Source organism: Podarcis melisellensis, assembly GCF_964234715.1.
Source record: "Podarcis melisellensis genome assembly, chromosome: 6".
Lineage (NCBI taxonomy): Eukaryota > Metazoa > Chordata > Lepidosauria > Squamata > Lacertidae > Podarcis > Podarcis melisellensis.
Genome location: NC_138538.1, coordinates 90369036 through 90384423, shown reverse-complemented (window position 1 = coordinate 90384423; position 15388 = coordinate 90369036). Strand labels below are relative to the sequence as shown.

The 15388-nt window shown below is 43.1% G+C and overlaps 1 protein-coding gene across 3 annotated transcripts in view; it reads left to right on the top strand.

Moving 5' to 3' along the window:
- Positions 1 to 15388, top strand: part of CACNA1E (calcium voltage-gated channel subunit alpha1 E) — a 505628-nt gene that overhangs the window by 453458 nt on the left and 36782 nt on the right. For all 3 annotated transcript variants that reach the window (XM_081914516.1, XM_081914515.1, XM_081914517.1), the window contains 4 exons: positions 1244 to 1309; positions 2691 to 2782; positions 6054 to 6219; positions 6837 to 6964. In XM_081914516.1, coding sequence (XP_081770642.1) covers positions 1244 to 1309; positions 2691 to 2782; positions 6054 to 6219; positions 6837 to 6964 — 452 coding nt within the window. The remainder of the gene's footprint in view (positions 1 to 1243; positions 1310 to 2690; positions 2783 to 6053; positions 6220 to 6836; positions 6965 to 15388) is intronic.

The following is a 15388-nucleotide window of genomic DNA, read 5'->3' as shown; positions in this document are numbered from 1 at the left end:
AATGGGCCTCGCCTGCTCCCTAAAATATCACTGGTTTACTCATTTCTATGTATAGGGAGCTGACATTCTGCATGTGCAAATGGCTTTAGATACCTATTAGGTCCGTAAATTGCCATATACCGTATTTTTCGCCCTATAGGACGCACTTTTCCCCCTCCAAAAATGAAGGGGAAATGTGTGTGCGTCCTATGGGGCGAATGCAGGCTTTCGCTGAAGCCTGGAGAGCGAGAGGGGCGCACCCTCTCGCTCTCCAGGCTTCAGGAGAGCCGCAGCGCCAGCCCCACAAGGTCGGGGACAGTGGGAGGCGGAACGCCGCCATCCCGCTGTCTCCCGCTGTGGTTTGGAGGCTGACGGCGAGACGCGTGCTTCTCCCCGCCGCCAGCCCTGCAAGCTCCGGGGACAGCGGGGAGGCGCAGCGCATCTTCCCGCTGTCCCCGGACCTTGTCTGCAGGCGGGCGGTGGGGAGAAGAGCTCTTCTCCCTGCTGCCAGCCCCGCAAGCTCCAGGGACAGCTGGGAGGTGCAGCGCGTCCTCCCGCTGTCCCCGGACTTGATCTGCAGGCGGGTGGCCCCACAAGCGCCCGGGGGGGAAATAAAATTTTTCTTCTTTATTTCCCCCCAAAAAAACTTGGTGCGTCCTATGGGCCGGTGCGCCCTATGGAGCGAAAAATACGGTAGCATATATTCAACACAAAAAACAGCTGGACATATAAAGGGCCCCATTACCTTCAGGAGATTAGGGCCTCGTCAAACCTAAGCATGGCTTCTGATTGGCTGCAGGAAGCTCCTGTAGCCAATCGGAAGTCGCGGAAGCCCCATCGCATGTTCAGCTTCCAAAAATAGTTTGCAAACTGGAACACTCACTTCCAGATTTGTGGCATTCAGGAGCCTAAACGTTCGAAAACTAAACTGTTCAAAAACCATGGTACGACTGTATATGCCACCTTGAGTTCTTTGGAGGAAAGTTGGGATATAAATGCAATAAATCAAAATAACAATAAAAGCCACCATTTTGCTGTAGCTCCAAGTAACTCAGAAACTGAGCTAACTCACCAGATTTCAAAAGGAAAACAAAACGCTTGCCTTTTTGTTTGTTTGAGCTTATTATTTGAATGATTTTTTTTTAAAAAAATTGCCAGTGTTAAACAACTTGGGCACCTCAATGTCAAGGCAAAAATACATGATATTTTAAATAAATGCTGTGCATTTAATACAGCAAAACCTTTCGTTGTCTGCATCTTTCAGGCCCTCCCCTACGTCTGTCTCCTGATTGCAATGCTCTTCTTCATTTATGCCATCATTGGGATGCAGGTAAGGCACCACCTGAAAGACCTAAGAACTCTGTGTCTGGCAGGTAAAGGAGCTAGAGGCTGTTTGTGAGGTTTGAGGACAGAACATATTGATCATGAATAATAACAATAATAGTTACCATTAGGTGCTCAATTGATGATTATGATATAGTCGTACCTCTGGTTATGTACTTACTTCATTCCAGAGGTCCGTTCTTAACCTGAAACTGTTCTTAACCTGAGGTACCACTTTAGCTAATGGGGCCTCCCGCTGCTGCCGTGCCACCGCCGCACAATTTCTGTTCTAATCCTGAAGTAAAGTTCTTAACCCAAGGTACTACTTCCAGGTTAGCAGAGTCTGTAACCCGAAGTGATTGTAACCTGAAGTGTTTGTAACCTGAGGTACCACTGTAATAATAATAATAATAATAATAATAATAATAATAATAATAATATACCTCACCCATCTGGCTGGGTTTCCCCAGCCACTCTGGGCGGCTTCCAATAAAACACTAAAATAACCTATTAAGCATTAATAGCTTCCTTAAACAGGGCTGCCTTCACATGTCTCCTAAAAGTCAGATAGTTGCTTATTTCTTTCACATCTGATGGGAGGGCGTTCCACAGGGCGGGCGCCACTACCGAGAAGGCCCTCTGCCTGGTTCCCATCAGATGTCAAGGAAATAAACAACTATCTGACTTTTAGAAGACATCTGAAGGCAGCCCTGTTTAGGAAAGTTTTTAATGTTTGATGTTTTATTGTGTTTTTAATATTCTGTTGGGAGCTACCCAGAGTGGCTGGGGAAAACCAGACAGATGGGCGGGGTATAAATTATTATTATTATTATTATTATTATTATTATTATTATTATTATTATTCCTACAGAGCAGTTTCATTTGTCGTCTGACCCTGAGTTGTTCAATCTGGTATTCAGCCATGCAGACTAAATGAGTCTTTTGTGCCCTTTAAAAACAAAAAAGGAGTATAGAATTTACTCTACTTTTCACGTGAAGGACTGCTTGCCAATTAGCATGATCTGGAGCAAACCCAGCCTTGAGGCAGACCTTGGAGCGGCAAACAGTTTGCAAGAGGATTTCCTTTCCATGGAATTAATGCATATTTCCGTTGCCCCACGATTGCTGCAGGTCAAAAAGACTTTGCAGGTTTCTGGCACCCTACGAAAACCTGTTAACCAGAAACAAAAGTGCCATAAGTGAACACACTGTTAGCAGTGATGACATTTTCAATTATCTCCCTTGCCCTAGTGCCATGGGACTTTGGAGGAAGTGAAATAAAGAGGTAGTCAGGACTTTGTACACTTTGTATTAACCCAACTGGGAGATTGCAGTATTTGTCATTGTCAAATCTTCTCCATTGGGTTTTCATTTCTCTGTGCGTTTAGGTTTTTGGGAATATCAAACTGGATGAAGAAAGCCACATTAATCGTCACAACAATTTCCGTAGCTTTCTGGGCTCACTGATGCTGCTTTTCAGGTAAACAGACTTTTAACACTCATGCAAGATTCATTCCAATGTTTTAGGTTAAAATGTGACATTGCCTTTACCGGTATGATTTCAAAAAGGTTTTGGAAGCTGTTCCAGCAAATAACTGACTACCCGCCTACTTGCTGCCAAGCCGAAGGATGGCATCAGTAAAGTTCCCCTTTGGGCAGCTTACCATTTTGGACTCACAGCTGTCCATGGAGGCGCAGGTTAATTCTTTGTCCAGGGCGGCTGTCTACCAGCTCCATCTGGTACGTAGGCTGGGACCCTCCCTGCCCGCAGACTGTCTTGCCAGAGTGGTGCATGCTCTGGTTATCTCCCGCTTGGACAACAGCTATGCGCTCTATGTGGGGCTACCTTTGAAGGTGACTCGGAAACTACAACTAATCCAGAATGCGGCAGCTAGACTGGTGACTGGGAGTGGCCCCCGAGACCACATAACACCAGTCTTGAAAGACCTACATTGGCTCCCAGTACGTTTCTGAGCACAATTCAAAGTGTTGGTGCTCACCTTTAAAGCCCTAAACGACCTCGGTCCTGTATACCTGAAGGAGCGTCTCCACCCCCATCGTTCATCCCGGACACTGAGATCCAGCGCCGAGGGCCTTCTGGCGGTTCCCTCATTGCAAGAAGTAAGGTTACAGGGAACCAGGCAGAGGGCCTTCTCGGTAGTGGCGCCTGCCCTGTTGAACGCCCTACCAGCAGATGTGAAGGAAATAAGCAGCTATCTTCTCTTTAAAAGACATCTGAAGGCAGCCCTGTTTAGGGAAGTTTTTAATATTTAATGCTGTATTGCTTTTAACACTTGATTGGAAGCTGCCCAGAGTGGCTGGGTTAGCTCAGCCAGATGGGCGGGGTATAAATAATAAATTATTATTATTATTATTATTATTATTATTATTATTATTATTATTATTATTACCTAGAAAGGACAGTTTGACCCCAAAGGGCTTTGTGGACAACGTGTGTTGTTTGTTCTAGCTGAACTAACAGGCAGGATTTACAAGAATTTGGATCTCCTAATGAGTTTGCAGCTGTAGTCACTTCCTAACCTTTGACTCCAGTTAACGCGGGTGGCGATGGGGTCTAAACCACTGAGCCTCTTGGGCTTCCGAATCAGAAGGTTGGCGGTTTGGATCTCCATGGTGGAGTGAGCACCCGTTGCTCTGCCCCAGCCCCTGCCAACCTAACAGTTCGAAAGCACACCAGCGCAAGTAGATAAATAGGTACCACTGCGGTGGGAAGGTAAACGGCGTTTCCATGTGTTCTGGCTTCCGCCACAGTGTTCCTTTGTGCCAGAAGTGCTTTAGTCTTGCTGGCCACATGACCCAGAAAGCTGTCTGTGGACCAATACCGGCTCCCTCGGCCTGAAAGCGAGATGAGCGCCATAACCCCACAGTCGCCTTTGCTTGGACTTAACCGTCCAGGAGTCCTTTATCATTTTTTTTTACCTTAATGGCAATACATGATAAAACCTTTCATTGCCAAAGTTGGAGACACAGCTATTCTGATAGAATGACCACAACTACATGTAATTAGCATCCTATGCACATTGGATCTAATTATCCATTATGTTAAGTGTCCTCCCTCTCGTCTTTCTAATGGAATGTAATCAAATCAATAAGATAATAATGACATAATGACACCCTATACTCAATTTTACGTCAGCTATTTTGAAATAGCTTTGGAATAGCTTTGCACCAGCTTTGGAAGGCATCCTGGTAATTGATGAACACACACACACACCCTGGGGGGTGTCCCTGGTCAGCATAAAAGACTTCCAAATAACTCATCAGCTTCACTAGATGTGGGATCAATGTGGGATCTTCGTAAACTAGTAGTTTAATTTGGCCAGCAGTGCAAACTGTGTTTGTCTGGGTTAATTGTTGCTCTCCTTCCTTGCTGCTACCACTTACGCCCCTATTTGTGTGACACTACATGGTGTGCAGGGTGGATAAAAACAAATGATTTTTTAAAAATGGATTTTTTTTAATTTAAATCGGATTTTTAAAATAAAATGCTTTTGGAGGAAAACTCTTTCTAAATATAGTTTTCTGTTTAAATTACATTATAGTCCAAAGGCTATTCATCAGGAAATAAGGATTTGTTTTAAGTTTTTCATGTGTGCTAAAACTCAGTCTAAGTTTTTTTAAAAAATTGTTTAACCTCATCAGTTAACAAACATGGATACATATGCTATAATGTTATTGTTTGAGTTAAATAAATTGTTTAAATTGTTACTAGTGATTATTTTTTCTCCTTCCAATAAAGTACAGCAAAAAAGTTCTCCAAATATAAACAGTTAACTTACGGAACCTCACAATAATTTCATAATTATCTGTTTGTGTGTTCCTAATAGAATAACCAAATCAGTAATTTTTGATATAACTGTAGAAACTACCCTGAAAATTTATCAGTCCAAAAATGAAACCTTCATCTGATTGTAAATATTAAGATTATACCAGCAAGAATGAGTCTTTCTGTAAAAAAAAAAAAATTAAAAAATTAAATCAAGTCTTACTGACTAGTGATTTAAATTGTGATTTAAATTGATTTGATTTAAATCAAATCCACTCTGATGGTGCATGAACTAGGACCACTGCCTTTTTGGGACACCAGATCCTATTCCCCCCACCCCACCCGCCACACATAGACACCCTAAACTAGCGTATTTTTCGCTCCATAAGACACACTTTTTTCCTCCTAAAAAGTAAGGGAAGTGTCTGTGCGTCTTATGGAGCGAATGTGTGGTCAATTGCCGACTCCCTTTCCGGCCCTGCCCCCTTGCCCAGGCCTCCATTTTTTAATGTTCTGCAGATGGGGGCTGTTTGTTTCCCCAGTGACATGTGACTGGCTGATTAAATTATCTGTCTGGAAACTGTAGAAAGGAAAGCTCCCTTTCCTTTCCTTAAGAAGCTGCAGAACTTATGAACCCCATAAGAACAGGATTTTTTCCCTTTGCAAAGTAAGCTCAACAACTTTGAGCTGATCCTAAAAAGGGGGCTTTTCCCCTTTGCAAAAGAAGCTGCTCAACTTTGAGCTGATCCCCCAAAAAACCGGGGCTTTCCCCCTTTCGTCTTCTAAAAACTAGGTGCGCCTCATGGTCAGGTGCATCTTATGGAGCGGAAAATACAGTACTGCTGGAATCAAATCACAGTCTGCTCCGATGTGGCAGAGGTTGGCTGATGCAAGAAGCAATTAATTGCGAGGGACTTGGTGAACGAAGCAGTAAACTTGGAAGATGTGTTTGTTCTGCGTGCAGGAGCGCCACAGGCGAGGCATGGCAGGAGATCATGCTTTCATGCCTGGAAGGGAAAGGATGTGAGTCGGACACCACAGCAACATCTGGGCAGAACGAGAACGAGCGATGTGGCACAAATCTGGCATACGTATACTTTGTCTCCTTTATCTTCTTCTGCTCCTTTTTGGTGAGTCCCACTTCCCTTCCCCTTTGCCCCTAATGGAATCCGGAAGGATCCTCCACATGGAACAGAGAGAGAGGATTTCGGTGTCATTGTGCCACATGCAGGAACCTGCTTGGCAGTATTTTTTTCTCTTTTTCTCCATCTATTTATATTCCCTTCTGCTCTCTTCTGCTTACCCCTGTCCTCTTTCTCTTGTTGGATAGATGAGCCTGTCAATTTTGGTTTCTCTCACTTCTTTCCACACTTAAAACTCGGATTGCAGTATTTCCACATCGGTTTGCGTGTTTTTTCTTAAGGGTCTTGTGAAAATATGTTGGGATCCTAGTTCACATTTCTCCCAACAGACACATGTTTGTTTGCAATTTTGCCTGACGCACACAGGTTTTTTGCAAGAGATTTCTAACATACCTTTCACTAATATTTGGAATTTAAGCACATGTTTCCCCGATGTGTGCTTTGGTTGCATCACAAAATGAATTATGAAATATGAATTTCAAAGGATGGCCACATATTGTGTAGGGACTCATAAATTTGGTAGGTTTGCACTGAAATGTGAACTGTGCCAGTTTCTCTGCAGACTTTCCTTGTTACACGTTCGTCTTGTTTCCTCCCTACTTAAGATGCTGAATCTCTTTGTGGCCGTCATCATGGACAATTTTGAATACCTGACTCGAGATTCCTCCATCTTGGGACCGCATCACCTTGACGAATTTGTCCGGATTTGGGCAGAGTACGACAGAGCTGCGTGGTATGTAGGCACCCCCTGTTTTTAAGCCCTCTGCAAAATCTGTTTAGAAATGATACCCAAGACGAACAGGATGGAAGGGAATTAACCCTTCAGACTCCAAATGTGCCTATGAGAAGCCCCCTAGAAGTGGCATTGGAAGACGTTTTGCTTACCCAAACAATGCAGAGTTTGAGCTGGTATGAATTAAGGGTTAAAGCTCTGGTTTTATTTATTAATATTTTCTAAGGTCAGGGTTTTCTGCATTTTTATAGTAATGGTTTTGTGAGCTGCCTCTGGGAATCCTGTGAAAAAAGAGCAGTTTCCCATTTCATGGAGCAGTTGGGTCTGGCAGAGATGCACCCATGTTTCTTGCAGCAAACATGCCTGATGTGAATGGCAAACAAATATCCTATACTAAGTGCACTGAGGATGAGCCGTGGTCTGATCAGAGCTCTGGTGTGTGCAAGATCGTTTGTAAAAAAAAAATGCTTTTATTGCGGCATCTTTTGGGGTCTGTAGCAATGGAGGTTGCAAATAACTCCTTGCACAGACTTCCACATCTAAGTGGCCACCCTCTGGCTGGTGGTCTTCACTACTCCCCCCCAAAAAGTTTCAGGAATGCTTCAGAAAATATTGTTTTCTAGAATGTCTCCCATGGGCATTTCAACATACTTGCCTGACCCCAGTGTCCCAGTACGATAGTGCTTAGCCTGAACTAGCGATGACATTTGTTTGCAACCACAAGTAAGCTTTTGAGACCTCAGATTTCCCATCAGAGAACTTGAAAGCCTTTTTATGTTGCTCTTTCTCCAAGAACTGGCTTGGACCACCCTGAGATTCCAGTCCTTTTAAAATCAGTGTGAATATTCACATCTCTAGAAAAGCAATGGGTCCTCTCTGGAACGCTTGCAATTCTGGATTCTCTCGAATTGTCGTGAATCTGCCTTTGCCTACCTGAAACCTAGTTTTATTGTTTGACCTGAATTCAGCTAGTTTGCTGTGATCCTGATATTATTAGTTTATGGTGCGTGACCTTTTGTATTTTTTCGGCCTTAGTTCTTTCTTCCTTTGCAATGGTGTAAAGCAGTGGTGTCCAATCTTTTTTCAAAGAGGGCCAGAATGGATGAAGTGAAGGACCGTGAGGATTGAAGTTGTTGAGGGTGTTGTTTTTATAGGATTTTACCCCAGGAAATGAACTGCCACAGGGGCCAGAATAAACTGACCGGTGGGCCAGATTAGGCCCCTGAAATGAATTTTGGATATGCCTGATGTCAAGTCTTGAATGTAACACAGAATATGGGTTGTAAAGAGCAGTTGATATTGATTATCACCTTTGAAATCAAAGCTGAAACACACAGGAAAAATTCTCAACACTGTAGCTCTCATTAGGCTATTCCACTTTGCCATACACAATGGGGGGTTGTATCTTTTAAATGTCCCCATATATAAAAGATTTCTGCACATAGAAATCTAGAACATCAGGAACTATTGCCTTAATACGCTACATTTGTGTATGTAGCTATATTATTATTATGGAGGATCATTCAAACATATGGTCCCTTACCATCAGCCTGAAGTGGTAAATACCAGCAAAACCCATCACACACAATGAAGGATGCTTGAGCCCACCTTTAAAAGTAAACTGACCCAATTTACATTTCCTGAACTAATTCATGAATTGGAATGCAGCTATCCTTTGGTTTTTGCACTTCTCCAAATATTTAGTCTCAAAAAAGTGCCAAAAATTGTATTTTAGGCTCAAGTGGATATAAAAATGTGCATTTTGAATTAAGATGTGTACAAAAAATGCATGTCTTAAAACTTTGTTTTCTTGTGGCGGTGTTTTGTTTTTGGTTTTTTAAAGCAGAATATTTCAGTAGTGGGAAGCACTTTGCATAGGCAATTAGGACAAGCATATTTTTAGATCGGTCTAAAAATGTTTTTAAATAAGTAAGTACACAAATATTGTGGCATTGGGTACTCATTGGCAAGAGCCTACTTATCAAATAGCACGGCCATGGGGAACCTCCAATCCATATGCCTAAATCAGGTGCAGCAAGGCTCCTAGGCTACACCCACCTGTCCCACATGTGACATCATATGTGATGTCATAGATGACATCATAGTAGCTGATTGGTAGCAGCTGCAGACCCAACTGGGAATGCCTGCACTCAATTCAATGGCGGCAATGGGCACCAACTGCAACCCCCACCTTGGGCAGGGATCTGCTCTGCTTGAGAGCGCCAGTGGCAGCAGGGGTTTCCTGGGGGAGCGCAGGACCCAGCCCTTATTCTGTTTCCCACCCCTGAAATAGCTTGTGAAAAGTTAGGAATAAACATATATGTATTTAAGGTCCCATAGGCAAGCATATCTACTCTTCTGAGCTCTGTATCTGCTTTTAGTAGCTGTCAACCTTCCCTTTTTTTGTGGGAAATTCCCTTATTTCAGTGCTGTTTCCTGCTACTATCCCGGATTGTTAGATATCCCATAGACTGTCTCCAGGGCATGTGAGGCTGCTGATCCCTTATTTTCAAATCTGAAAGTTGACAGCTATGGTAGCATCAGACTGTTCTTCTCATGGCGCAAGCTCATTTTGAGCAGGAATGTCAAATTTTCTTGAACAGCTAAGGAGTTGATAGGATTCGTTAGGGTTTGGACAAAAAGGGAAATAATAATTGGCTTTTTCTTGAGGGAGGGGTAATCGGGGTGTAAATTAAGGTTACCAGACATCCCTATTTCCCGGGGACAGTCCCCAGATTTACAAATCAGTCCCCATACAGAATCCATTGAAGTTGAAAAGTGTCCCCAGATTCATTGAAAAAAATCTGGTAACCTTAGTGTACATATAAAAATTGGTTTACCTTTTCTTACCTTGCCCCCTCAGACTCTGAATTTCCTACTGCTATTCCCCTAGCAGTCCTGCACTTTGCTAAGACTTTCTTTTTGAAAGTTGGCATTGCTGTGAGAAGTCAGGATTATTGGATTTCCGCCTTCATATTTGGCACGCATTTGCTTAATCGGTCTATTTAAAAAACAGCGCAATGATTGCGTTTCTGAATTAAAGTGGTAATTTTAAGTAACAACAAACAGGGATGAGGAGCCTGCGGCCAAATTTCCATCCTCCCTCACCATTGTCTACGTTGGCAGGGGCTGATGGGAGTTGAGACCACAGGTTCTGCACCTCGCAAGCCACGATAGGCCAATTCTGCAACCCGTGACTGGAAATTTGGTTCTCTCTGGGGTGATACAATTGCCTTTGGGCTGTAACATGTCCCATGACCGTGTCCCCACATACACAAAATGTATGTCTGCATACAAAACTAGCATATCAGCGAGAAGGGCTCTGTAGCCTAGCTTTCTCCCTAATATTCTGGCTTTCTGTCTGGTCAGATACAGATATACCGTATTTTTTGCACCATAACACCCATTTTTTCCTCCTAGAAAGTAAGGTGAAATGTCTGTGCGTGTTATGGAGGGAATGCCTACGGGTGGCATGCCTATGGATTTTCCTCCTCTAAAAACTACATGCGTGTTATAGAGCGAAAAATACGGTATTTGTATGGGCAGTTTTTTACGTGAGAATCAGGACACAGATTTATCACCTCAGTGAGAAACAGGCCAAAGTGGGGAAACAGGATTAAATAGGAGCTCCACTGTGAACTTCTTCACACCTCTCCTATAGTTTTCCACAGCGAAGCAAATGGGTCATTTGTCAGATAGGAAAACTGTCGAAGGAATGGGAAGAGAATGAGAAGATTGAAGTCAGATTTCACTGTGAAAAGTGGAAAGGGTGGGGATCTCCTCACACATCTCAAAAAAGCTTTTTCTTGTACCAGGGATTTGGCCTGTAGTGGCCTCACCCCCACCATTAAATAGATTTGCCACGTTCTGATAACTTGTGGCTCCTTGTCAGGAATTACGGGGCGCCATTAGATTGTTCTGTTACTGCACAATACTGTCTAGCTGCGTTGGACTGCAGGCTTGGATTCAGTCTCACATTTCTCACGGTGCAACTCTGAGCAACTTGTTTACATTTCCTCACAAAACTTTCCGCTTTCAGATACAGTGGTACCTCGCAAGACGAAAAACTCGCAAGACGAAAGAGTTTTTCATTTTTTGAGTTGCTTCGCAAGACGAATTTCCCTATGGGCTTGCTTTGCAAGACGAAAACGTCTTGCGAGTTTGTTTCCTTTTTCTTAAAACCGTTAATACCCAGGGAATCTGTGCTTCGCAAGACGAAAAAACTCGTAGAACGAAAAAACTCGCAGAACGAATTAATTTCGTCTTGCGAGGTACCACTGTATTGGGAACGAAACCGATTTAGCACCTCCAGAAAGGTGTTTTTTAATAATAATAAAGTGTGTTGACTTTATTTAAATAACCAGCTTTGCAAAACTCTTCTGGCTGATCCAGGGATAAGGGTCTGTATGTGGGCTAAGATCTGCTGCATCTTTTCTCAGCCTCAGATCGAGACAACTTTGACCCTTTCGTACTCACTTTGTTGACAAATGGGATGGGATCCAACACTGTAGCACCAACCTTCCCAGTCAGAGCAGTAGCTATCTTTTCCACAGGCCGCTCAGAGCTTTTTCCGAGCTGGAGACGGAAGGGGAAAGTTAGTTGCACAAATCTGGTGCCATCAGTTAGTTATGCACTTGCATCCTCTTCCCCGTTTCCTGAGCAGCCCTATTAATGCACCTGTGCTTCCTTTCCAGTGGCAGGATCCTGTATAAGGATATGTACACATTAGTACGGGTGATCTCGCCTCCTCTGGGCCTGGGAGAGAACTGCCCCTACAGGGTGGCGTACAAGGTTTGCCTCCCAATCCCCAGCCACAACCCGGCAATGGGAACATCCTGTTAAACCCCTCCTTCCCGACCCTCTGCTCTGCCACCACTGCTCCTCATCAGGCATTGCTTTAACCTGAGTTTAAAGAGATCCACACCCTTTCAGAACCAGCAGCTGTTGGGGCCAGGAAGGGATGGGGGGCGGGGAGAAGGCTTTGGTTTGTCTGCCTAAGCTGCAAATTCATTCTGGTCCTCTAAAGGTTTTCCTTACTTTCTTTTCTTTTGTGGGTTGTGTCTCCTGCGCACGGATAATACACCCGGGAAGCACGACCTTTGCCTCTCTGACGGCACATCTTTTATCTTCCGAGTGGGCATTGCTATTGCTCTTTAACCACTGCGGCTACAAAAAAAAAATATGCAGGAGAAAATGCGAGGCAAGGGGTTGAGGGACAAAAAGCAAAGCGAGGAGGACATGGGGAGAAAGATGTCGTCACCAGAGACTCGGTTGTGAAGGTGTTACAGTTTTAAGCACAGGAGCTCTGGTTATCGAATCTCGCACTGTTTCTGACCCTCCAGAGTAATGCCATTGGGGTTCCCGATGTATCTCCTAAGAGTGCTATTCAGTTTGCCAGACTCAACATCCTGATTTATGCCCAGCTCTCGGTGACATCTGCTGTACCCTGAGGGATCATACAGCTGACTACTCCTCAGCCAAAATGTTTTAAAACCCCACTCAACAAAGAAAACCAGCATGTCAGATGATAGAAGGCTAATCTAGAAGAACCCTTGCCCCCAATATCTAATTTTCTGTGTGGAAGGAATATGGTTTTTTGTATGAAAGAACATTCTATCTCCCATGCAGTCTGAAGTGATGCAGATTGCCATCTTAGTAAGACCTAGGCCCTAATGAATGTTTATTTGAAAGTATTGCCCACTGTGGCTATCTCTATTTTCCCTACACACACACACACACACACACACACGTCAAATTCTTATTTTTTTGACCTGTCAGATTGTTTGAAAGCATTTAGACTGTTCTTATGTTTTTGCAAATTACAAGCTCTGATCACTTATATTTCTTGAGAGCTTCGGCTGTTTATTCTTTGCAAGTCATTGGCAGTAAACAATGGTTTCAACCTTCATTATGCCAAGATAAAACCCCCTCAGTTTAGATGAGGACTAGGATTAAAGTTTGTTCCATCCCTTGTAGTTGAGTAAACTTCAAAATAAATAAATAAAAATGCAATCTAAGCTGTCATCTCCATAAGAGAAGCTGCAAAAGAACCTCAGATTTGTGTGTTATTCCTTTGCCAGTTCCAAAACTCATTCTTGAAACCCACTCGCAATGACTTCTATTGTGATTTAACAAATGACAGCCAAGATGGATTAACCTTACAGAATAATTAACTCTGTAAGTTTAGCAAGTGTTCAGCCTCCACATAAATACGTCACTGATTATTTTCCTGGTGACATTATGTGTAATATACTCTTATTACACATGTGCTAGAGTGAATCATTTTGTCTAAAATAAGACATAAGCTGTAGTGTATAAGCAAAAGCAACAACTTTTGGCACTGGTATCGATGGCAAATGGTTACCAAATTTTGTCTGGTATAAACAGCTGTCTGTAATACTGTTGCGCTGTGTAAATGGAGCCCCTTCGCAGCCCTGAAAAATAAGCAAACCAGTCATTCTTTGTTTCCTTTTGCTTTTAAGTCCTCCTCACCATTGCATTCTGGGGCTAAAGACGTCTAAGAAACAGCATCTTTCGTTCACTTGACACATCACCCAGTAATGTTGAGGTTGCTTAGGAAGCCCTTGTCCGAGACATATTTCATTCTTTCCTTGGTCTGAAATCTGCCGCAGGTACAGTACAATCATTCCATCATGTTCAAAACAAATAGGCTTCTACTTCAGTGTGTCCCTTTTAATAAAGAGCTGTTTCAAGAGACATGGTTATGAGAAACCTTGCCTTTGAGAAAGTACAGGAATTGCCGCTCATGGGGCAATGTGCTTCGCAAATCACAACAATGCATCTTTGCAATACGTTAATGTTTGGGATCTTCCTTCATGGTTCTTGCACTGCTTCCCTCGGCGAGGGAAGAACATGTGGTACCAGCCCATGTTTTCTTTTTGCACCAGATGCCTGGGTCTTAAAACGCATCTTTCATAGCTAAATCAAATCTTTTGTTGCCTTTCTGTACTCATGCAGTTCAGTTTCAGAAAGCATTAGAACTTATTGCATTCCATGGTTGACACTCACAACCCATAGTGAGTTTACGGAGCTGCCTTTTGATCATGAAGAGATAATAGAAATCATGTAGGTTTTCTCCCAACTTGGCAGCAACAGCAAGAACAATCGGTTACAGTCATCAAAAGATCATTGGGCAACTTGACAGCTACCTGTGTAGCATTTACTGTGCACAGGACCAAGGCTTGGCCAGATTTTCACTGGCATTTGGCTTTTTTACCATTTTGGAAGAAAAAGGCTTTTATCCAAATACTTGCTGTTTTTCTATAGTCATGAAAATCCAATTGCCCTTAGATTTCAACTTTACTTGTTCCCCAGTCGATTGCCATCTCAGTCCCCACAATGTCCTGTCCTTCTGTTTCCCACAAGATTTTACTGCAAGGTCTCAGAGCTATGATTTAGTTCATTGCTCACCACAAAATTATATATAATTCCCAGTTTGAAATGTTTCGCTCAGGGCTACAGACCTAATATCTGGGGGAGGGAGAAGTAAATCAGATTTGAAAGTATCTGTCTTACTTTGAAACTAGCAGTTTTGAGGGAGGGAGAGCATTTCAAGGCCTGTCCTTGGATAAAAACAGCAACAAGCGAAGCCCCACTTGAATGTAGAAGTTCCCGTAAGAACTGTTTTCATGATGCACAAGCCACCAGAAGGACTGCCTAGACATGTTAAATAAAGGGCCCATGTTTAAAATGGGGGAAGGTGGACATTATGAGGAAACTGAGACAACAGCATACAAATGATCAAGTACAAGACAAACAAAAAACAAGAAAACAAGAAATTAAGAGACTTGAGAGTCCCATGGACTGCAAGAAGATCAAACCTATTCATTCTGAAGGAAATCAGCCCTGGGTGCTCACTGGAAGGACAGATCGTGAAGCTGAGGCTCCAATACTTTGGCCACCTCATGAGAAGAGAAGACTCCCTGGAAAAGACCCTGATGTTGGGAAAGATGGAGGGCAAAAGGAGAAGGGGACGACTGAGGACGAGATGGTGGGACAGTGTTGTCAAAGCTACCAGCATGAGTTTGACCAAACTGCGGGAGGCAGTGGAAGACAGGAGTGCCTGGAGTGCTCTGGTCCATGGGGCACAAAGAGTCAGATACGACTAAACAACAACGAATGACCTCTACAAATAATACAGTTAATGTAGATGTAGCTCTTAATGTGCTCATATTTGTTTAGTTCAAAGATAAAAGAAAGGTCTTTGGAGCAAGTTCAAAGACCTGACTTAGGAAATAGGAGGCAAGTTCCCAGTAGCAGAAGTTCCCAGTGTCTCTTTCTGGGAACAAAGGAGAAATGCCTAGCTTTCAACTTTGAGAAGCCCTTTCTAAGCGCCTTGGGATAGTTTTCTCCTGTATCTTTCTTTCTTTCTTTCTTTCTTTCTTTCTTTCTTTCTTTCTTTCT